Source organism: Canis lupus, chromosome 25 (genome assembly GCF_048164855.1).
Source record: "Canis lupus baileyi chromosome 25, mCanLup2.hap1, whole genome shotgun sequence".
Classification (NCBI taxonomy): Eukaryota; Metazoa; Chordata; class Mammalia; order Carnivora; family Canidae; genus Canis; species Canis lupus.
The window spans coordinates 4,035,294-4,058,767 of record NC_132862.1 but is presented as its reverse complement, the minus strand read 5'-3'; the positions used below and the strand labels follow the sequence as shown (position 1 = coordinate 4,058,767).

Sequence of the window (23,474 nt, the reverse complement as noted above, 5' to 3'; positions counted from 1 at the left end):
ATTTGTCACCATAGCTAGAAATTTGGAAGAGGGAGGTAAAAGAGGTTTACACTGGTATCTTGTTTTGGGGGGCCACTTAGGTGATGACTAAAATGGCCAGTCTAAATACCAAGACTTAGTTATTCTGTGGGTTGGATCTCTTTGGGGGCAGGGAGTCCTAGGTATGTTTGGTTTAGGGGGCAAGAGGCACCAAATTGCATGACCCCCCTCAGCTCACTAAGCTTTATCTACCCCTAAAGCTCACTAAGCTTTATCTACACTGCCTCCCTGAGTGTTTGAGTTTGATCTTCCCAATAAGTCTAAGGGACCTCCTATAAGAATCAGGGAAACTGATTTCTTGCTTTGTAATACCCACTTCTTTGTGGTGTGTGGTGAGCATGCTTATGATGAAAGCGCCTAGCAGATTAGAGGGTAGTTTGGTAGTATCTGGTGAATTTAAAAGTATATATCCTATGACCTGCAGTACTACCATTCTGTATCTTCTGTAGACAAACACTTGGACAGGTGTGCAGGGAAGTGAGTATAAACATGCCCCTTGAGACATTGTTTATAATAGCAAAAAAGAGGGATCCCTGGGTGGCGCAGCGGTTTGGCGCCCGCCTTTGGCCCAGGGCGCGATCCTGGAGACCCGAGATCGAATCCCACATGGGGCTCCCGGTGCATGGAGCCCGCTTCTCCCTCTCCCTCTGTCTGTGTCTCTGCCTCTCTCACTCTCGCTCTGTGTGACTATCATAAATAAATTTAAAAAAATAATAAATAAATAAAAATAAAAAATTAAAAATAATAATAGCAAAAAAGATATCAATAAATTGTGATATAGACATACCATGGAGTATTATACAGCAGTTCAAAAAGAATTCTGCATATCTCTTATACTGATATGCATAGATTTAGCTCTAAGACAATTTAAGTGAAAAAAAGCAATGCCCCTTTTATGTTAAAAATACATTTATCCTTCTATGGGGACAAATGTATATATAAATATATAGAAAAAGGACTGGGAGGATACATGCTAGATTCCTAACCGATTATCTCTGAAGAGGAGAGGAGGGAACCAAGTTTGAGGGTAGGTAGCAAAGGAGGCTTTAACCTTAGAGGTAACATTTCAGATTTTTTTCAAAGAGTATGAATTGCTTGCATGATTAAAATCATTAGTAAAATATCAGTTCAGTTTTAAAATGGTAAGTATGTATTGATATTTACTTTTTATCTTTCTTTGCTTTTCAGAATGTAATGAATAAGATGCATACAATAAGCGTACCCTACTCAGTTATGAAGACTTGCCCTCTCTCTTGGGTCCAAAGAGTACATGCCCACAAAGGTAGTTTTACATAGCATCTAAGCTTTAATTATGTGACTGTTTGAACTAAGATTTCAGGGGTTTTCAAATTGCATTGCTCGTCCAGAGACATAATTCTATGCCTTGGTGGCTTGACAGGTTTTAGAGTTCAGTCACTATAAAATTAGGTATGTTGTCTGTGCTGTCACTTGACATCCTTTCTTAAGAATTGAGATGAATTTGCCTGAATCTGAGCCCTGAATTAGATTTATTGGATGCTCAGTGTTCATAGCTTCCTTAGCTGAATTATGTGGCCTGCCCTCAGGTCACAGTAAGCAAAATAATTGTGTGTCCTGTCAGTTGTTTAGTGCTTCAGAGCACCTGGCACAAAGTCTTTGAAGCCTTTTTTATTTTCTCTAAGTGAGCATCATGATCCCTAAAATAAACAAAAATGTTTTTGTTATAGTATATTAAATACATACCAATTGTAGGATGTGCGTGTGTATTAACTTTATCCCTTTTGAATTTATAGCCAAGGTAGCTTTAGTAAAATGTCGAGACTTGCATTGGGCTATGATGGCACATCGAGACCAAAGAGATGTGAGCCTGAGTTCCCTCCGAATGTTAATTGTAACTGATGGAGCTAATCCCTGTGAGTATTTCTAGAGTGTGGGTCTAGGAATATCCTTTTCTTTGGTAGGTTAAGGTTTTTGCCCCCTTTTTGTAAGCATTTTTAGGTTTATTTTTTTAACATCTGCATTGAAATGTAAGTCACATACCATAAAACTCACCCATTTAAAGTGGTTCAGTGGTTTCAGAATATGCAGTTCTGCAACTGTCACCATGAACTGAGTTCCCATATCCATGAGTAGTCACTACCCATTTCTCCCTCTGTGTCCCCTGGGACACAGAGGGCAACCTGGGCAACCACTCATCGGTTTTTCTGTCTCTACAGATTTACCTACCCTGGACATTTCATAGAAATGCCGTCCTACTAGATGTGGTGTTTGGTGACTGACTTCTTTCACTTAGCATGTTTTCAGGATTCATCCATCATATAGCACATGTTTGTGCTTCGTTTCCTTCTCACTGCCATGTCACATTCCACTGAACCAATGTGCCACATTTTCTATAAGCTTTCAAAAACACCTCTTCTTGCTCACTCATTTATATCCTTTTTCTATTGTGTGACTACAAGGAGTGATAAGAAGGTGACTTGATAGAACCATGTCTGAACTTTATGTACATTCCCCTTATGAACACATCAGAGTTCTTTGGGAAAAGTTTTAGAGATCTTACCATGTGACTTGCTTTTCCCTACAAGCACAAGCACTCTGAGTAGCATCAGGTAAAGCATTAGAAACCATGCTCTTTGCCATAAATGGATTTCTGTCAGAAGTCACAATGGCATAGTAGTCATCCTGGATAAACACAGGTGTGAGGTGGACCTTAAGAAACAAATTGGAGAATATCACATAGAAGAGAATATTAGCACCATTATGAGCTAAACTAGTTACTTCCGAAAGAGTTGCTTGCTTCCGAACGGGCTACCTCTTGGCTGCAGTGCATCTGTTATTGATGGGGCAGTTTGGTAGGAGTAGTCCTATTCCACATGGTGACTTTGAATAGTGTCAGTGACCTTTCATGGGCTGGATGAGCATTTATTTGTTCTTGAAATGCACCCACCATCTCACAGGCACAATAAAATATCCCTAGGGAATTAATGATGTATGGTGGGAGTTCTCAGAAGAAGCAAATGTGTCAGCTCTCTAATCTTTACCAGTTTTTGGCAGTAATGAAAATCATGATTTCAGCCTTCAAGTTGATCTGTTCCAACCCCTTAGGGTCTGTGTCATCCTGCGATGCCTTCTTGAGTCTGTTCCAAAGCCATGGACTGAAACCGGAGGCCATATGTCCGTGTGCTACTTCTGCCGAAGCCATGACTGTTGCAATCCGCAGGTATTGTTCAGAATGTTTGTGCTCTTGATGTATGTTACAACTTTGATCGCATGTGCAGTATTTACCGGGCAATGACGAGGGGTGCTACCTAATTTTCTCCTTCATTAGCCTAAAAGTGAAGATGACTTTGTAAAGCAGTTTGAAGTATCTCATTTATTTTTCCCACTCTTGCCCTAAGGGTAACTGGTAGACTGAAAATTTAATTATTCTCATCTCGTATTGTGAATAAGTTCTTCTATGCCGTTTTGCTCTTCAGACTCTTTTGCTAGCATCTTAGGCTAAAATAGGCTGTTCTTGATTACAGCTTACAAATGGAAAGTACACCCAAGCCAATATATTCTTAATATTGGATTAAAATATACTTTTTCCACCTGAATGACTATGACCATGCTTTGTGCATGTGAAGCTGATTAATTTGACATGTTTTTGGTAGAGAAAATGAGGATATGGTGTGTATATATGGTAGCCAGAGGAAATTGACTTTCCTATATATTTGTACTTTTATCTTAATACCATTTAATTTGCCAAATTTGATGAGCTTATTTTGTTTTCAGGCCTGGAGTTCCAGGGGCCCCTTTGCCAGGAAGAGCTATTCTCTCAATGAATGGATTGAGCTATGGGGTAATACGGGTCAATACTGAAGATAAAAATTCAGCACTGACAGTGCAGGATGTGGGCCATGTAATGCCTGGTGGTGAGTTCTCTAGAGCATCTTTTGGTTTTTCATAAAAATTTTCATTAGAGGTAGTAGAGCCTGATAAAATATGAGATCCCCACCCAGTAATACAAAATTTAGTACTTAGTCACTTAATTTCTCAAAGCCTCTGTAATAGTTTGGTGATTCTAATGATATTTACTTTCCAGCAATATTGTATTAATTGTGAATGACTTGATTACAGTTTTTCATATGAAAAGCTTAAGTACTGAGTTGCACTAAAGTTGTCTGGTTTTCACTGTAATTGCTAAGACATTGGGGCTGGCAGAAAGTTAGAGCACACTGCCTCCCTGAGTGTTTGAGTTTGATCTTCCCTGGGGTAAATTAATTTAATCTGTTTCTTTGGACTTTGTAGTCATTTTTAATATATTACTGTCTTTGGGAGCCCCTGAGTGGCTCAGTTGGTTAAATGTCCCATTCTTGATTTTAGCTCAAGTCATGATCTCAGGGTCATGAGATTGGGCCCCATGTACAACTCCATACTCAGCGTGGAGTCTGCTTGAGATTCTCTCTCTCCCTCTCCTCCTGCTCACATGCACAGTTTCTCTCTTTAAATAAATACATGAAATCTTTTTTAAAAATATGTCACTGTCTTTGAAAGCTTTGGTCTGCATCTGTTTTATTGCTGAATTTTAAAAACTATTTGTTTATCATCAGGGCTAAAAGATGGAAATTTAAGATATACCTGTGTAGTATCAGGTCTATTTCTGACATTCCTGTTTGGTATTTTACTTAATGCCACTCAGTAAATGAAAAACTTCCTGGGTTCACGAGGATGAAGCTGTTATTTTACAGAGGTTTTCCAGAAACTCTGTTCCTTAATTATATTTTTTGCACAATAGGGATGATGTGCATTGTGAGACCTGATGGACCTCCCCAACTCTGCAAAACAGATGAAATTGGAGAAATCTGTGTCAGCTCTAGAACAGGAGGCATGATGTACTTTGGACTTGCTGGTGTGACGAAAAATACATTTGAGGTACATGATATTAAAGTTTAGGGGGGAACTTACTGGGTGTCACTAGGTCAGATACCCTGGCCAATGGGAAATAGCCCTGAGAGAGTGTACTCTGGAGCTAGGCTGCTTGAATTAATTAATTTATTTATTTATTTATTTATTTATTTATTTATTTATGATAGTCACAGAGAGAGAAAGAGAGAGAGGCAGAGACATAGGCAGAGGGAGAAGCAGGCTCCATGCACCGGAAGCCCAATGTGGGATTTGATCCCGGGTCTCCAGGATCGCACCCTGGGCCAAAGGCAGGCGCCAAACCGCTGCGCCACCCAGGGATCCCTAGGCTGCTTGAATTTAAATCCTAACTCCGCCACTTGCTAGCTGACCTTGGGAGAGTTCCTTAACCTCTCTGTGACTTAATTTCCTTACCTTTAAAATGTGAGAAATCATAGTACCTACCTTACAGGATTGTTGTGGACTAAATGAGCTGATATTTATAAAGTGCTTAGAACAGTCCCAGCATGCAGGAAGTACTGTTTATCTGTTAAGTAAATGAAGAGTAAGAGGGGATCCCTGGGTGGCTTAGCAGTTTAGTGCCTGCCTTTGGCCCAGGGCGTGATCCTGGAGTCCCCGGATGGAGTCCCACGTCAGGCTCCCGGCATAGAGCCTGCTTCTCCCTCCTCCTGTGTCTCTGCCTCTCTCTCTCTCTCTCTCTCTCTCTCTCTCTCTCTCTCTCTGTAATAAATAAATAAATAAATAAATAAATAAATAAATAAATAAATAAATATTTCAAAAAAAAGAGTGAGAGGCCTCACAAAAGTTCACTCTGGTGATTATGCTATACTTTGAGCTCTGTAAGCCCAAATGTTACATTTTTTTTAAAGATTTTATTTATTCATTTATTCAACAGCGACAGAGATGGGGGGAGGGCAGAGACACAGGCAGAGGGAGAAGCAGGCTCCATGTGGGGAGCCCCTCGTGGGACTCCATCCCCTGTCTCCAGGATCACACCCTGGGCTGAAGGTGGCGCTAAACCGCTGCACCACCAGGGCTGCCCCCAAATATTAAATTTTAAGAGTACATTGACAACAGATCCATCTCTCCAGAGCAGATTCAAGTTAATCTGAGCCTATAGAGACTGATGTCACCCAGAGCACTAGATTACTAATGAAGAACTGTCCTGTCACTGGGGCACATTGCTCCCATTATTCAGTCTTTCAGTCAACAAGTACTTTCTGAGCACCTTCTGTGCGTCTGCCAGTATCCTAGATACTTGTGGTACCTCAGGAAAACAAACAGCTCCTCTAATAGCTCATATTCTAGTGGAACTAGCACATTGTTTTTCTGCAGACAGTTCTGCATGTGAAGACAAATTGTAATGAAAGTTTGCCTGGTTAAAAAAAAAAAAAAAAGAAAAAGAAAAAGAAAGTTTGCCTGGTGAGCCTGGAAATCAGAACAAGTATAATGAATTGTCTGTATTTCATAATTGGGATTGACCTGCCTCTAGGTAGCTTTTAGAGAACAAAAACCTCCATTTTCCGGGCCATTGTATTAGACAATGCTTATTATATGACCACTGCTAGTTTTTCATTCTTTGAGCCTCCTTTTTCTGCAGTTGATTCTCAGTCTCACTATGACAGGGTACGTCTGTCTACCATACCATTATTGGTGCATATCATTACAAAATGATGTAGCAACAGATGTAACTGATGGGAGAGTGTTCTCTATATGAATGGTGTGGTGGCTAGAAAAGGTTAAGAACTCCTGAGCTGACCATCATCTGTGTTTACAACCTAAAATGGCATAATAGAAATTACTAAATGTCCGTTATCATCATCATCATTACTACTACATTCTTGGCTTGCCTTCAAAAGTTGTGACCAGTTCACCTTGATAGGAGTAGAAATTGATAAATTCTTAAAGCATAGGTTTACTGCCAGGCTCCTGATTTGCTCTCACAGGTGGCTCATTGCCTGTGCTGAGTGTCTATACATTTTACTAATTTAAATCTACCCTACTTCTCTTCTTTTTAAATGCTTGCAGTACATATGTTTCCAATGTCTGAATTTCTTGTCATTGCATTTTCCTTATCATAAACAAGATCCTCAAGTAGTGTTTGAAGATACTGATAATATTTTATGACTTTGCCTTTCCTACAAGTGCAACTGCCTAGCCAAAATTCTCAGATTTTAATATCAAACTGCTTAGGTCCATAAATGATGAAGAAATTCTGAAATTTTCAGTATAAATTTAATGACGGTGAAGTAGAATAAAAATCCTAGCCAAAAAAAGAGAACTATTTCTCTTGGTTTTGCAGATTAAAGTCTCTAATATTTTTCTTACTGGATTCTTCGATTTAAATCCTGGTTAACATTTCAATAGGACAGAAGACCTAGCAATGATGAAAAAATAAAGCGTATCTTTAAAAATAAGCTACTGGTGAGAAAAACTTGAAAAGGCTCATACCTTTTGTATAAATACACAGAAATCTGTACAGCAGTCTTCAGCAAGGCACATTTATAATAGTAAAATTAGATGGCCTCCCTAGTCAGAAAAACTGCTTGCACTGTAATAGCACTAAATTCTCATAGTGTCCTGAGGACTGACTCTGGGCCAAACACTGCAAGTCTGTTTACATTCCCTTAATCTTTACCCTAAACCTGTGAGAAGCATTGGTAGCTCTATTTTATGGTCAAAGAAACTGAGGCTTTGAGAAGTCCAGGAACTTACCAGTAAGTACCAGAGCCAAAAATGGAACTTACGTCTGACTTCAAAGGCAACGCTATCTTGTCCCCCGTGTGATGATATATCACAGAGCTATTGAATGAAGAGAGCTAGAGGAACAACCTGCATTTATAAAGGTGACCAAAGGGATCCCTGGGTGGCGCAGCGGTTTAGCGCCTGCCTTTGGCCCAGGGCGCGATCCTGGAGATCCGGGATCGAATCCCACGTCGGGCTTCCGGTGCATGGAGCCTGCTTCTCCCTCTGCCTGTGTCTCTGCCTCTCTCTCTCTCACTGTGTGCCTATCATAAATAAATTAAAAAAAAAAATTTAAAAAAATAAAGGTGACCAAAGTACATAGGTTATGTGAAAAATATCGAGTATGGGAAAAAGGTTACTGAAAAAGCGGTATATATGATTCCTTTTTCAAACATAAATTCTTAGTATGTTCATATATATGTCTAGGGCAGCCCCGGTGGCTCAGCAGTTTAGCGCCGCCTTCAGCCCAGGGTCTGATCCTGGAGACCCAGGATCAAGTCCCACGTCGGGCTCCCTGCATGGAGCCTGCTTCTCCCTCTGCCTGTGTCTCTGCCTCTCTCTCTCTCTCTCTCTCTCTCATGAATAAATAGAAATCTTAAAAAAAAAAATGTTCCATATATATGTCTAAAAAGAGTCCAAGAGATTAACAGCAAAGTGTAAATGTTTATCCCTTAAAGAGGTGGGGATGCTGTGGTCACTCTTTAAATAATTTTAAATTTTCAGCAAGTATATATTACTGTTGTGATTTTTTTTAAGGCTTTTCTAAAGGTCAAATACCTATTTTAAGAAAAAGCTAAGATTTTCACTGCTCTGTCTTTAGGTGATTCCAGTGAACTCTGCAGGCTCTCCTGTTGGGGATGTGCCCTTCATCCGGTCAGGATTGCTGGGGTTTGTAGGGCCGGTAAGTGATATATTCATGTTGGTTTGGGTGTATCCGACACAGATATTTGTACTTTGCAAAGTTTCTGTCACTGAACAGAACAAATGCAGATTAGTTCAAGAATGCTACAGGGCCTCTTTTATATTTAGAGCTGTTTTTGTAAGAATGTCATAAACTGAGGTAATATTTATTGCTTTCATTACCCAAGTTCATTTGACTCCTTCAAACTGAGATGTTTTTACTTTCAAAAACTCTTCATTTATTCTTGCTACATTTCTTTGATTTGATTTATATGTTTCAGTAAGCTAGAAGAGTGCTGAAAAAAGTTACCCTAGCAAAGGGAAACCATAATAAATAATGTACAAAGCATTTTCATACAAATTAGCAGCACTACACTATGAAAACAGTTTGTTTTCCATCAAATGGTATTTATAGGCCCTGGGTTTACAGAGACCATTAAGATAAAAAAAAAAAAAAAATATCTCAGAGAGCTCACAGCTAGCTTCATGAGCCAACAAGGAAGGTAGTAGAGAGGCAGATAATGAAGGGTTTTACATGACATTGTGGGAAGTTTGGGTTATATTTTGTCAATAACAGACATTTATGATCATAGTTAAGCCCAGATATCTCCATCCAACTCTACCTCCTTGTTCTTTCTTCTCTTACCAACTCAAGTTACATAAGGAAAGATCTAATTTTATTTCTTCCCCACTATTTATGGAGCCAGGGAGTGTGAGGGCATACCTCTAAGAGGATCGCTGTCCTAGAAAGAGAAGTCTATAGCTACTGTCTTGACTCCTCTCAGCCCCAAAAAGTTCCCCTCAACTCAGCTCCTTTTAGCTTACCTTTCATGGCTGAGGTCCAAGATGGAGCTGCAGCATCCTATCCGGGAAACAGGGTAGAGGAAAGAGTGCAGTCCTACCATCTCTTACGGAAGATTTCCTAAAGCTGCTGAGCAGCACTTCCCCTTATGTCTCATTGGTCAGAGGGCACTGAAATACAGTCTTTATTTTGGTCAGCCATGCCCAGCTAAAAATTCTGCTGTGAAAGAAGTAGAGAAATGGACAAATCAGTGTCTTTCTGTTTACTTCCACCAATAGCACTTTTCAAACTGTGTTGGAAATGGCTGGTTCTTTTCTGTCTTCTGATATTAACCAGTAGCTTCCTGAGGCTAGAAGCTTCATCTTACTCACATAACGCAGTTGGTGTATGACATTACATTATACTTGATAATTCAATGAGTGACATTCATGTGGAGAAGACTACTAGATAATTGAATATGTGTAAATTGTCCAGGAAATTTAGAGCTTGTGTAATACACAGAAAGGTCAATTTATTGTAAATGGGTCTAGAAGAATTGTTGAGAAGTATTTGTACAGTGATGCTGTTAGGGCATTGACAGCAACATTTCCTGCAGCTGTTGTCTTCTTGTAAAGAAGAGGAGGCTCCTGCAGAGTTTCTTAGACCTTTCTTTATGAGCCTATTTCTAATCTTGCCAGATGGAAACAGCATTACTCTTATAAACCTAAAACAGGCGCTCTCGTATTCAGCTGTTTAATCTCTTCTTAATTCTAGTATGAAATGAGTTAATTTTTTTCTGTGCATCCATCTTGTAAATAGGTGCATAATCACAGCTGGAAAAATATGCATATGTGAAATCCTAGCTGTTTCCTTATAAAATTCATCCCTGAGAATAAATATAAACAAATTCCTTTCTTATATACTGTAATTAATTGTAATATGCTCTGATTCCCCCTCTGATTTCTGAGGTATGAAACACTTTCTTAGGGCAGCCCCAGTGGCGCAGCGGTTTGGCACTGCCTGTGGCCCAGGGCTTGATCCTGGAGACCCAGGATCGAGTCCCGCACCGGGCTCCCTGCGTGGAGCTTGTTTCTCCCTCTGCCTCTCACTCGCTCGCTCGCTCTGTGTCTCTCATGAGTAAATAAAATAAAATCTTTAAAAAAAAAAAAAAACACTTAGAATCCATAAAATAGTTTTCTTCTCATTTTTGATGAGCTCTCTTTCAAGACAAGAAGTAAAATGTCTGTTTTACTGTTTAAATAATGGAAATCAAGGTTAATTGTTGTTACCTTTCAGGGCAGTTTGGTGTTCGTGGTTGGAAAAATGGATGGGTTACTGATGGTTAGTGGTCGAAGACATAACGCTGATGACATTGTTGCTACTGGATTGGCTGTTGAATCAATAAAGACTGTTTATAGAGGAAGGTGAGTAGTACAAAATTCAAATGTTAGCACTTCCAGTAGAATCTAAATGTATCTTTATAGGGTGATTTGTATTCTGTAGTCTGAGTGATTGGGTTATTCTTGGTTAAGCACAGCAGGAACTGGCCTTTGAATATTTACCTTAATATGGCAGATTCTTTGATTGAAGTTGGGACGAATAAGATATAACCCCATCCTGTATTTTAATTTTTAACTATTACTATTTGTGGAATTCTGAGGACTCCGGAGAATTCTACTTAGAACAGTGAACTTAACTACATTCCATCAATATAGAAGTAGTGCCATTCAGACTAATTAAAATAGATGCTACATTGTAGGAATTTTATATCTGAGGATTGTTCCTCTTGCTCATCTCTAAATTATTACAACATTTTAACACAGAGATTGACATAGTACACAAGTGCTAATTTCAAATTCCGGGGATGAAGTCAATTACCAATCCTTTTTTTTTCTTTGTTTATTAGCACAAGAAAAGATATTTGGTACATATTTGAGTAGTTGATATCTGTCCAATAGTTTATAATCATGGGTATATATCTTTAAAGCACTCTTGGTATCCCTTTAGTTTTTTAAGATGTTAGGAAAGATTAATGAAACCAACATGAGAACCAGTTCCTAAAATGTGTAGTTTTTGTAATGACGTGGCTTCCTCTCAGATGTAAACTCAGTGAGGCACTAGACCTTCTGTCTTTGGTCACTGTTATATCCCCAGCACTCAGCACAGTGCCTGGCACATGGTAGGTGTTCAATAAATACATGTGGAAGGAAGGAAGGGAAGGAGATGGTCCTGCATGCTGACATATTCAGCTCTCCAGCGACTTCCCATTCTTTCATGCACCAGTTCAACAAATATTTATTGGATGTCAACTGTGTGCCACTGTTCTGGGTGCTCAGAGGGTTGCATGGGGCATGTAGCAGTGAACCAAACAGGCCGGGTCTCTGCCCTTGTGAAGCTCACATTCTCATTGGGGGAAACAGACAGTAAGTGCAGAGACAGGGAAATAGAGAGCATGGGGGATGATGCTAAGTGCCCCATAGAAAGAACACCCCTGGGGGGGTGGGAGTGTGCTTACCGGTTTGTATAGGGTGGTCTGGGAATGCCTCACTAGTAAGGGGACGTTCGAGCGGAGACCTCACTCAGAACATCCCCCTCCCCTTGGCCTGCCAGGTCCCCCCGCCTGCCCTGGCCTGGCTCTGACCTCTCCCCACCACTCTCTGCTTCACCACTCTGCTCCAGGCACACTGGCCTTCTTGCTGTTCCTCAAACCTGCCAAGCTCGTTCCTACCTCAGAACCTTTTCGCTTTCCGTTCCTTCTGCCCGGAAACCTCTTCCTCCAGATCTTCGCATGGCTCGCGTCCTCACTTCACTCAGGTCTCTGCTCCAGTGTCCGCTCCTCAGGGAGGCACTCCCCAACCACCCTGCCTTTGGTGGTGCGGCCACCCCGCACACCACTGTGCCCCTCACCCTGCCTTGCTTTCCTTCCTAGTGTATACTACAACATGACATGATTTTATATTTATTTGTTCTGTCTCTGACATGCAAGCTCCATGAAGACAGGGACTTTGTCCTATTTATCACTGTGTCCCACTGTTCATGCCAGTGGTGCTTATTCATACATGTTTTGAGTCCTCATTTTAATGGTAATGACTGTGGCATTTTCTTTTCTAAACTACTCATTTCTGGGTAGCGTGGTGGGGATGTCTCCTCTCTGTTATTCCAACTGAGCAAAGCAAACAGAACTGGTTGTGAAGGGAGTCCTGATGTGTTCGATCTGTCTCTCTTAGAATTGCTGTGTTTTCTGTGTCTGTATTTTATGATGAGCGCATTGTGGTGGTTGCGGAACAAAGACCCGACGCCTCAGAGGAAGACAGTTTCCAGTGGATGAGCCGTGTATTGCAGGTGAGCACACATTGGGTATTTGTCAGGGCCTGTTGGTTTTGTTGTCAGAGGTGACAGCAGCCACTGATCAAGCCTTTTCTTTGTTGGGCCAGTTATGACACCTTGCTTTTCTTGCCAGTCAGTACTCGGATTTCTGGGTACTATTGGCAAAATAATGTAATTAGTACCATTTCTCCCTCTGGACTACATAGTATTTTTCTGCTCAGGTTGCCAAGAAATTGAATTGACCTGCCTCAGCAAATTCTTTCTCTTTTTTTGTGCCTGAGTGGTTAGTAACCATGGAAGTTTAAACTAACCATGTGTGGAACACATCTTTAACAGAAATCAATCCGCTTGTCAACAACTACAGTCTTACTACATATGTTCTCTAATGGGTGCCTAGCGTGCAGGGATCCGAGCAAATGTAAGATATTGTTCTTCCTCTGAAGGAGCTTTCCTATGGAGTTAGAGAGCTGAGTAAGATAAGCCATCAGAGAAGGAGAAAGACCTGAGCTCTGTGTGAGGGATACGTTACTAGTTAGGGGGTTAGAGTGATGAGAAGAGTCAGTCTTCATTCAAAATTACAGCCTTTTGGGATCCCTGGGTGGCTCTGCTGTTTAGCACCTGCCTTTGGCCCAGGGCGCGATCCTGGAGTCCTGGGATCAAGTTCCGCGTTGGGCTCCCTGCATGGAGCCTGCTTCTCCCTCTGCTTGTGTCTCTGCCTCTCTCTCTCTCTCTCTTTCTCTCTCTCTCTCTGTCTATCATGAACAAATAAATAAATAAATCTTAAAAAAAAAAAAAAAAAAGAAATTACAGCCTTTGGATCTCCCACCACTTCATTCCAGAACTGTGCCTTCGGGCAAGTTACTTAACCGCACTCAGTTGATTTCTGAACCTGTAAACCTGATAGAGCTATGGGAAGGATTCAGTGAGGTCATTATTTGAAGTATACAAGGTGCATTTAGTAAATAACAATGGTGATTATTATTAACAGCAAAAATAATAATTGCAAGCATAATCTCCAGTAAGGGGTTTAGAGAGACTGTTGTTTTAAATAACATTCCCTTTCACTCTCTATTTGCCTGCGCGGTATTCATCACCATGTGTTTATAGTTACTATTTTCTACATCCACTACAGTATAAGGCCAATGAAAGCCAAGACCTCCCCTGTTTTGTTCACAATTCAGTCCCCAGATCCTGATAGTCATGCCAGCACATACACATAGTAGGCTCAGTAGATATTTGTTGGATAATGTATGATCCCCCAAAGAAGCATGGGCTGTCTTTGACAAAGAAAATTCTAGGGCAGCCCCAGTGGCTCAGTGGCTTAGTGCCACCTTCGGCCCAGGGCCTGATCCTGGAGACCTGGGATCGAGTCCCATGTCAAGCTCCCTGCATGGAGCCTGCTTCTCCCTCTGTCTGTGTCTCTGCCTCTCTCTCTGTGTCTCTCATGAATAAATAAATAAAATCTTAAAAAAAAAAAAAGAAAGAAAAAGAAAATTCTGTGTTACTAGAAGTGTTCCCGACATGTATTATTTATCTGCTTGGGGCATTTGGATATATTCACTGCTAGTTAATAGTAATGTCGTAGAAATGATGTAAACCTGAGATGAGTGATAGGGCAAGATAACTTTGAAGATTTCCTTTATCCTCAGGGTCTGTAGTTCTGAATTATCAGCTGGTAGAACAAGATTATTTGTAGTAAAAAAAACAAGAAAGAGAATCTACTGAGGATAGGCTGGTCAGAAAAGACCATGAACAGGTGGGGCTGGGCTGATCTCTGAAAGATGGCTAAGAATCAGACCTGCCAAGAGAATATTTTCCATACTATTCATGTTTTCAAACAAACAAAATGCTTATTTCATTTGGAATGAATTGTGAGACATAATGGAAGAATGTTGTGATGAGTTACACATTTTTTCCCTATTATAGGAAACTGAAATTTCCCAAGATATTTCTTATTTTTCCCTGGAAAGCAATTATAGAAATTACATGCTCTGCTAACTTACTAATCCGGATTCTTGTAAAAGTCATTCAGGGTCTGATTTGGTCATGAAATAAGAGGGCATTATCTCCCCAGTATCTGTAGCTTCTCAGCTTGGAGCATTTGGATCTACAGTAGAATAGAATAGTAAGGACCCCATATGTTCTGGTAGGGAAGAGCCTAGAGGTTAACTCCAGATATGTGTATAACATAAACTAAATACCTAACTTAGAACTTTTTAAAGAAGGTGGTCGATGGATAATTTGCCAGATGGTGTATTTTCAGTGGGGAGTCCAGGCTACAGGTAATAACATTTGCAGACTCTGTATGTTCTAAAATACCAGAGATCTAGGAACCTGCCAGACTTTCTATTTCCCAGTCGTCTATATTGATTAGTAGGATAGTCTGAGTAATATGATGTTCAAGTTTATTTCTTTGCACTGTCAAATTGCTTTAAAACAAGGCCTTGTCTGTCTTATGACCATCAGTCCATTCTTCTAAGGCTATATCTGCTTTTCAGTAAGGCTTATGGGTGATACAGTAGAACTCTCAGCTGGTATGCTTGGAACTGATATTAATAGTGGTCAGTTTTAAAAGGTGATTGAAGCAGAGAATCATAAAAAGAAATTCTTCAAGTATTAAATTTTAACACAAAACGTGTAAATATCTGCATTTCATAATAGAGTAGTGTGACAACCTACATCAAATTGCATGGTCTTTGGTTTGTTTTCATTTCCTTTAAGTTAGACTAGAATGCAGGTACATGCAAAGGGACTAGAATACAGAATCTTACCTTTTAGAATTAACTTGTGTCTACCAATGATAACTTTTTAATGAGGCTTTCCAAGGCATAACTCTCTCTATCCTTTTGCACTCTATTTTATCAATTGATATAATAGTTAAATTATGTGAACACAAGAACAAGCATAAAAGGCATAGAAACAAGCTCAGCTGACGTTTAGCAAGGGCACAGGTACAGGGCTGGGAGCGGAGATGCACTGAGGGAGTCAGTGGCCTCCAGGCTCCGTGTGCAGTGGGCCTTACCCATTGTTTTGTAGACAGGATTCTGAGTAACCTGGTGAACCAGTTAAGTGAGGGCCCACGTCCAGGCTTCTCTTGTGCTCATAATAAAAATACTTTGCCTCTAATGACTTGAGTTATGTTGTCTATTTAAAGACCCAAAACAAATTTCTAGTTTTTGGGCATTATCGTTCAAGAGAGGACATATTAGGCTTACAAATCAGTATCTACCACTGTCTATTTAGATCATATCTTACCTGTCTTATATTGATCTCTGCCATTGGTAAGAGAAGTAGGGAACTTTAGGTGTATGTCTTAATAATCTAGGAGATTCTAGACCCTAGAGTGGATAGAAAAGTTTCGAAAAATCCTAGAGTAGAATAATGGATTACATTAGGAGGTTGTCAAATATAGTAAAATTAATCTCACTGAATATTTTTCTTTGTATTTTTCTAGGCAATTGATAGCATTCATCAAGTGGGTGTTTATTGTCTTGCTCTGGTGCCTGCCAATACGTTGCCAAAAACTCCTCTAGGAGGGATCCATATATCTCAGACGAAACAGCTCTTTCTGGAGGGATCTCTGCATCCTTGCAATATCCTCATGTGCCCTCATACATGTGTGACCAATTTGCCAAAACCTCGACAAAAGCAACCAGGTAATATGCTAGCTTTGAAGACATAACATTAAAATTATAACTTCAAGGGGTGCTTGGGTGGCTCAAGTCAGTTAAACATCTGCCTTTGACTCAGGTCATGACCCCAGGGACCTAGGATCCAGCCCCACGTTAGCCTCCCTGCTCAGCGGGGAGCCTCCTTCTTTCTCTATTCCTCCCTTCTGCTCGCTTTCTCTCTTGCACTCTCTCTCTCTCTGTCTCTCTCAAATAAATAAATAAAATCTTTAAAAAATGAAATGACTTAAAAAGTTAGAACTTCAAGAAGCTGACTTTTTTCATCGTGATTCTTTCTCTAAGATTAGAGAAAGGTTAGTAACACAAGAATAGCATTAGATGACCAAAAGCAGAGAGAATTGAGAACCTGCAGCTTTTTCTGAGTTTATCACTGGCTTCCTCTTCTGACTAATTCTCAGTAGTGTGCTTCCATATCCCCTGGATGTAAGGTTGGGGTCAAGATGATCAAAATCTCACTTGTGGAACCTAGAATAAAACAAGTCATCTCAGAGAAGGTTCTAATAATAATAAAAATAGCTAGTATTTATTAAGTGCTTACTAAAAGCCAAGTACAAGCCAAGCATTGTATGTGATCCTAAAGTGTTGCCCTCAGCTGTGGAAAATAAAATTTAGAAAAGTTAAGAATTGTGCTCAAAATCATATAGCTAGTTAGTGGGAGAGTTGAGGCTGACACCATTTGTTACTCTAAAATCCACACTCTGAATTACTTACTGTGTTATACTGCCTTTCTGTTGGGAATCACTAAGAGTAATCCCTCATTTCTTTTAAGCTTTAGAGGTCTGATTTGGGCCTATAATATCTCTGGAGAATAAGATAACCTAATTTCGAAATTTTCTACTTTGTAAGCACAAGATAAATAGCATATTTTGCATTTGCCACATTCCTGTGAATTCAAGATGCAGGAAAGCATATGTGAATTGCCATACAGAAAAAAGAAAAAACCTCAAATGGTCCATTTCACTTCTTTACCTTATTTCTGAGCAGACAGAGGTTACAAGGCTGAATAAGAGGCTAAAGGGAGGAGTAATTAATTGATGGTCAATCATGTTGAAATATCTATTCAACTCCACATGAAATCATGAAGCTTTGATGCTATTTTATTTTAATTGAAAAGATAATAAGAGGCTCCCAGTTTCCTGAATCCCTGAAAACACATGAAAGCCAAAATCTGGACCTTACAGATCCTGCCAGCACCACCCATTCACCTACTTGCATATGTGTACACTCACAGACAGAGTGTACATCAGCACATTGGCCTCCAAACGTGTTGGGACAAGAAGAGGTAGTGAGTGGTGAGATTAGGAAGGGATGGGGGGATGTGTGGCATTTAATCATATTTCTGTAAGACAGCTTTTGCTGAAAAGTAAACATGCACAATAATAAAAGGTTAGCCTCTTTCTAGGATATTTTTATTCAAGACACTATCCTAACATTATTAGAATTTTAATATACTCTGCAAAAGTTACTTCAGTGATCTGGTGGCCAAAGATGATATCACAGTTGTTTATCTCAGTAGATGTTACTGTCAGTTCATCAACTAACCTTAGTATTTAGTAACAGTGTATATAGAGCTAAAGTATGTATGATATTTACCAGTTTCTGCTGGTGGAAATAAGAGTTTATAGAGGCTAATATAGAGGCAGTCAAAATCAAAAAGTCTATAAGTAACTCATCAAAAGTATAAAAACTATCTTCATACTGCCTGCCTAAGTGTCTGGCAGATGCATATAACAAACACCCCCTTCTTCATCTTACATCCTGGTTTACTGAAGACCTACATTCATTTGTCATGTGTAAAATCTTATTAAGTAGTTTTTAATATGTTAAATATCTTTTTTAATTGAAATAAACATTCAGTATTAGTTTCAGGTGTACACTCTAACGACTCAACAATTCTGTACATGACTCAGTATTCATAGCAATAAGTGTTCTCTTATAATAAAATCCTATTTTAAATAGCATTTAAGGGCAGCCCAGGTGGCTCAGCAGTTTAGCACTGCCTTTGGCCCAGGGTGTGATCCTGGAGACCCAGATCGAGTCCCACGTCAGACTCCCTGTGTGGAGCCTGCTTCTCCCTCTGCCTGTGTCTCTGCCTCTCTCTCTCTCTCTCTCTCTCTCATGAATAAGTGATAAAATCTTTTAAAAAATAATAAATAAATAGCATTTAATCTAGGATTCTTTTAACAAAATTTTCATGTCAATAGTAGATGCTTAAAAGATGTCACCTAGAGACCTGGTGCAGATGCTTTAAGATGCTTAAAACATTTCTTTTTCTAGCCAGATTTCAATCAATTGTATTAAATGATGAAACATATAAAAGATTATTCCTAAGCCTCCAGAGATAGGGCATCTGTCTAATGAAGGCATTAGGTTTGGATTCTGTATTTTTGCTCTCTGTTGTGATGGCCTGCTAAGATTTGGTGGGATGGATATATGGGTTGGACCAAAGCAGTTTGAAAACCATGGCATAGATGGGGTGGAGATAACTTGGGGATAACATGAGAGCTTGGGATTTAAGAAGGACACAGGAAAGTGAGAGGAATAGGAATAAGGTAAGAAAGGAGAGAAAAGGAAGATGGACAAGGTGTTAAGGGAGCCTGGTGACAAAAATCTCAGTGAGCTGCCTGTTGGAGCTATGGTGTAAAGAATGGGAATGTGTTAGGATTGGTTTTGGCTGCAGATTTCAGAAAAATCAAATAGCTGCTTAGAAAACGAGACAAGTTTTTCTTTCTCAGGTAGAAGAAATTCAGGGCTAGGCATTGTGGGACTAGTGTGGTAGCTCCTCAGTCCTTGTGGTTCCAGCTTCCCATCTTTTTGCTCTGGCACTATATTAGCCAACTGTTGTTACAGATATGCCACATAACAAATAACTCTAAAACTCAGTAGCTGGAAAAAAGCACTTATTTTTCACTCAGGTTGTGGCTCTGCTGAACTTGGCTAGGATCAGCTGGGCTTGGCTTGATTCCATCTTGTAGGTTGGGTTCAGAACTATTCTGTGTGTCTCCTCATCATGGGACCAGTAGCTACTAGGCCGTATTTTTCTCAAGGCAGATGGCAAAAGCAAGAAGGCAAGCCAAACCACACGAGCATATTTAAAGCTTCTGTTCGTGTCATGTCTCCTAACGTGTCATTGTCCAAAACAAGTTCAGACCGTGCCCAGAATCAGTGGAGCAGAGAGGTATACTCCTCTCATAAAATCACGGCAACAACAGGAAGGAAAGGAAGGATTATAAGAACAATAAAACAATCTGCCACAGCCACCCTAGCATATGCCTCAGGGCCCAGTTAGGCGCCCTGACCTCCATCATTACAGATCACTTCCTTTTACATATTAGTCTCCCACACTAAGGAATACAGTCTAAATTTCAGGTATTGATTTGCCCAGCGTAAAACAGAGGGGTCTATTTTTAAGGAAGAAGAGGGATCTAGATAGTGAGATTGGTGACTGACAGTCTTTGCCACAGTTAATTTGCATAATTTTGTGGGAAAAATAAGCAGGCATACTTACAGGTACAGCAGGGTGTCAGCAGTTAGCCTTCTAGACATGATTGTTCTCATTTTTCTCTTTGGTCCTTAGATGTAAGGAATATAGACTGAAGGACCTCAAGAAATTGCTGCTGAATTGTTTTTGTTGTTTTAAGCTACTCTGAAAAATTCACTTTTAAAAAGACATGCCTTTATTAATTTTACAGTGTAGTTTCAGGACTGGGTAGCTAACACAATCAGATGTACTCTGAGTCCCTGCCTATATAAAAAGCTGTCATCAATATGACATATCTTGTATGTAACTTGTTATGTGAGTTCTTAGGAAGGCGTTTTGCATATTATACTTAAAATTGCAGTGGACACTTTGTAGACTAAAATTGTTCAACAGAGTTTTGGAGTACTTTATGCTTCTTGAGTTTTTATTCAGTTTGAAAACAATTTTTAACTTTTCATTTTGAAATAATTTCATACTTCATGTTGCCAGATACTAGAAAGAATTCTTATACCCTTTGCCTACTTTCCCCAAATATTTTGAGTCTATTATTTAAGTGATTTTGTTCCAGCTGTTTCAGTATATTTAGGATCAACAGATTTTGGCAAAAACCTATTTAGTATTAGTTGATACATAACATCAGCATTATTCAAAACTTGGCTGGTAATAAGTTTTGTGATTTTAAAAAATTTTTATTTATTTGACAGAGAGAGGGAGTGAGAAAGCATAAGCAGGGGGGAGGAGAAGAGGAGGTAGATTCACCAGTTGTTAACATTATTTTACTGAACTCCTTGAAAATAAATTGCAGACATCATGACATTTCACTCCTAAATATTTCAGTAATGTTATCTCCAAAGACAAAAAAAAAAAAATCTCCTACTAAAGTTTTCCTAATCAACAACAATGCTATTATTTTATTAAGAAATTTAACCTTGGGGCACGTGGGTGGTTCGGTCAGTTAAGAATCCGATTCAATTTCCAGATGAGATCATGATCTCAGGGTCAAGACGTGGAGCCTGCATGCTCAGGCTCCGTGCTAGGCGTGGACCCTGCTTGGATTCTCTCTCCCTCTCCCTTTGCCTGTCCCCTGCCCTCCCACCCCTGCTCCTGCACACACACTCTTTTTTTAAAAAAAGAAGTTTAACCTTAATATAATGCTTTCATATAATAATACACAGTCTGTATCCAGATTTTTCCACTTGCTTATTACAGCTGATTTTTAAAAATTTAGTATCCAGTCAAGGTCATGCATTACATTTGGCTGTCATGTCCTTTAATTTAGAAGTCAAAGCCTTATTTTCTCTTAAAGACACGGTTTTTGAAGAGTCCAGGCCAGTTATCTTATAGAATGTCCCACAATGTGGATATATCACATTATTTATTAAATAAACTTTTAGTAAAGCACTTCTGAGATTCCCGATGAACCCATTCTCAGTCCTCATAGATGGCAATTTCTTTCCAGATCAGATATTCCCAACTGTTAAGTCTATTTTTAGGGTCATACCATGATCATAACTAATGAGATTATTTATCAGTAGGAACCAGTGCAACACTGTCACCTTCTTAGAGTGAAAATTTCCTCATCCCCAAGCTATAGGAGCCCACCTACTCCCTTCCACCCTCCAAACCCCTGTCTCTTCTCTGGTTCTATCTTGTTTTTTTTCTAGCACTTCCTACTACTTGACATCGTTTATTTGGGTCTGTACTTATTGGTTGCCTTTCCTCACTAGAATACAAGTTGTTTGTCTTGTTTACTGCTGTGTTCCCAGGGCCTGGAAGAGTGCTCTCAATCTGTATTGTTGAATGAATATTTGAACTGGTTTGGGTCAGTCTGGAAATACTTCAGGGATATAATTTGAATTACTACCCCCCAGAGAGTTGATTTTTATCTTTATTTACAGGTGTAGGCCCTGCTTCCGTGATGGTTGGGAACCTGGTTGCTGGGAAACGCATAGCACAAGCTGCAGGAAGAGATCTTGGGCAAATTGAAGAGAATGACTTAGTGAGGAAGGTAAGAGTTCAGATGTGTTGGTTTTTATAAACAAATCAAAGACAGAACTTAAACTTCGGTAGTAGATGGAAGATGCATAGTAGATGGAAGATGCATTATCCAATTTTTGCAAAGTTACTGACCCTGCTTCCTTTTTTCTGCCCTATGACTTCAGCACCAATTTCTGGCAGAGATTTTACAGTGGCGAGCCCAGGCAACTCCTGACCATGTACTCTTCATGCTGTTAAATGCCAAGGTATTAAAAATCCAATTGTATATTTAATCAGATGAATATTGTGGGAGGATCTTAGGCACTCTTGATCGTTTTCATCAGAAAATTTCTTTTGTCAACTCTGAGGGAGGAGTTCCTGCTTTCTCCTTGTTTTGACATACAAGGATAAATTGTGCAATCACTTCAAGGTTGAAAGGAGACCTCCTGGAGTGTTGTTTAATGTCGGCTCTCCTTGAGTTACAGTCGAACCACCTTTATTCAGTTCTGATAGGAACAGTGGGGCCGACAATGTAGTTCCATAGATCTACAGATGTATAGGATGTATTAGTATGTCATGTCATTTCTTACCCAATTTGACTTTTAATTCTTGGACTTCTACCAGGAAGAAAATGACTTTAGATCAGCATTTTTTTTTAAGATTCTATTTATTATTTTTAATTATTTGCTATTAGTTATTTGAGAGGGAAGACAAGAAAGAGTACAAGCAGAGGGAGAGGAAGACAAAGAAGCAGACTCCCTGCTGAGCAGGGAGCTGGATGGGGCTCGATCCCAGGCCCCTGGGATCATGACCTAAGCTGAAGCTAGAAGCTTAACCGACTCCGCTAACCCAGGCACCCCATAGATAAATAATTTTTAAAATAAAGTTATTTTTACTATATATTCTTAAATGATTTATTGCTGACAGATGAAAAACAAATAGAAAATTATTCAAAAGTACATTTAACTGGTACTTTTTAATAGATGGCTCATCAGAATATTATATATTTTTTTAAGTTATGCATTCTGTGAGTGTACGCTGATATATGTTCTAATGGCTGAATCAGGCTGAAAGTACCGTGACCAGGGCATGTAATAGTATTTCCCACCATCAAGGGGAAGACTGGAGAGCCTGTTGAAATCTCCTGGGCCGCTTATCCAGATTGCCCTCTTCTGCCCAGACGCCACTAGATTCTGATATATTTCATACAAATACACTTTTGAGAGTTTATGTAGTGATAGAACTTAATGAGGGGAGTGTGCTGTGCATCTTAGGGAAAAGTCATTAAAAATCTTAAGAACTATTGTGCTCTGAAAGAAAACTTTTCAACTTCCTTGCTCTACCTCTATGTGACATGGGGTTTCCCTCCAGGCCCATGGATTCATTAGGATCCTTACATTTCAGTAAGAAGGTGTCAGTCCAGCTTATTTCCCCACTCGACTTCTAAGCTGGGCTATGGTTAAAGCTATAGCTCCGTGAAACCTGTACCCCAGGTATTTGTTAGAAAGCATAAGTTTAAATTTGCTTCTTGGTTTGAGAAGCAATATATGGACATGACTCAAAGACATTTAATCCATTTATTCCTCTGCATGTTTTAATATTTTACCTTGGATTAGCCCAGACCAGTAGAAAGCTTAGTGACCTTATCACA

General features: G+C 39.6%; 1 protein-coding gene across 6 annotated transcripts in view; it reads left to right on the top strand.

Annotated features, from left to right (window-relative positions):
* Window positions 1-23,474, top strand: part of DIP2B (disco interacting protein 2 homolog B) — a 220,652-nt gene that overhangs the window by 170,953 nt on the left and 26,225 nt on the right. For all 6 annotated transcript variants that reach the window (XM_072797923.1, XM_072797922.1, XM_072797924.1 and 3 more), the window contains 11 exons: window positions 1,228-1,321; window positions 1,812-1,931; window positions 3,124-3,238; window positions 3,793-3,932; window positions 4,796-4,932; window positions 8,489-8,569; window positions 10,646-10,773; window positions 12,577-12,691; window positions 16,131-16,332; window positions 21,745-21,854; window positions 22,009-22,089. In XM_072797923.1, the coding sequence (XP_072654024.1) occupies window positions 1,228-1,321; window positions 1,812-1,931; window positions 3,124-3,238; window positions 3,793-3,932; window positions 4,796-4,932; window positions 8,489-8,569; window positions 10,646-10,773; window positions 12,577-12,691; window positions 16,131-16,332; window positions 21,745-21,854; window positions 22,009-22,089 (1,323 nt within the window). The remainder of the gene's footprint in view (window positions 1-1,227; window positions 1,322-1,811; window positions 1,932-3,123; window positions 3,239-3,792; window positions 3,933-4,795; window positions 4,933-8,488; window positions 8,570-10,645; window positions 10,774-12,576; window positions 12,692-16,130; window positions 16,333-21,744; window positions 21,855-22,008; window positions 22,090-23,474) is intronic.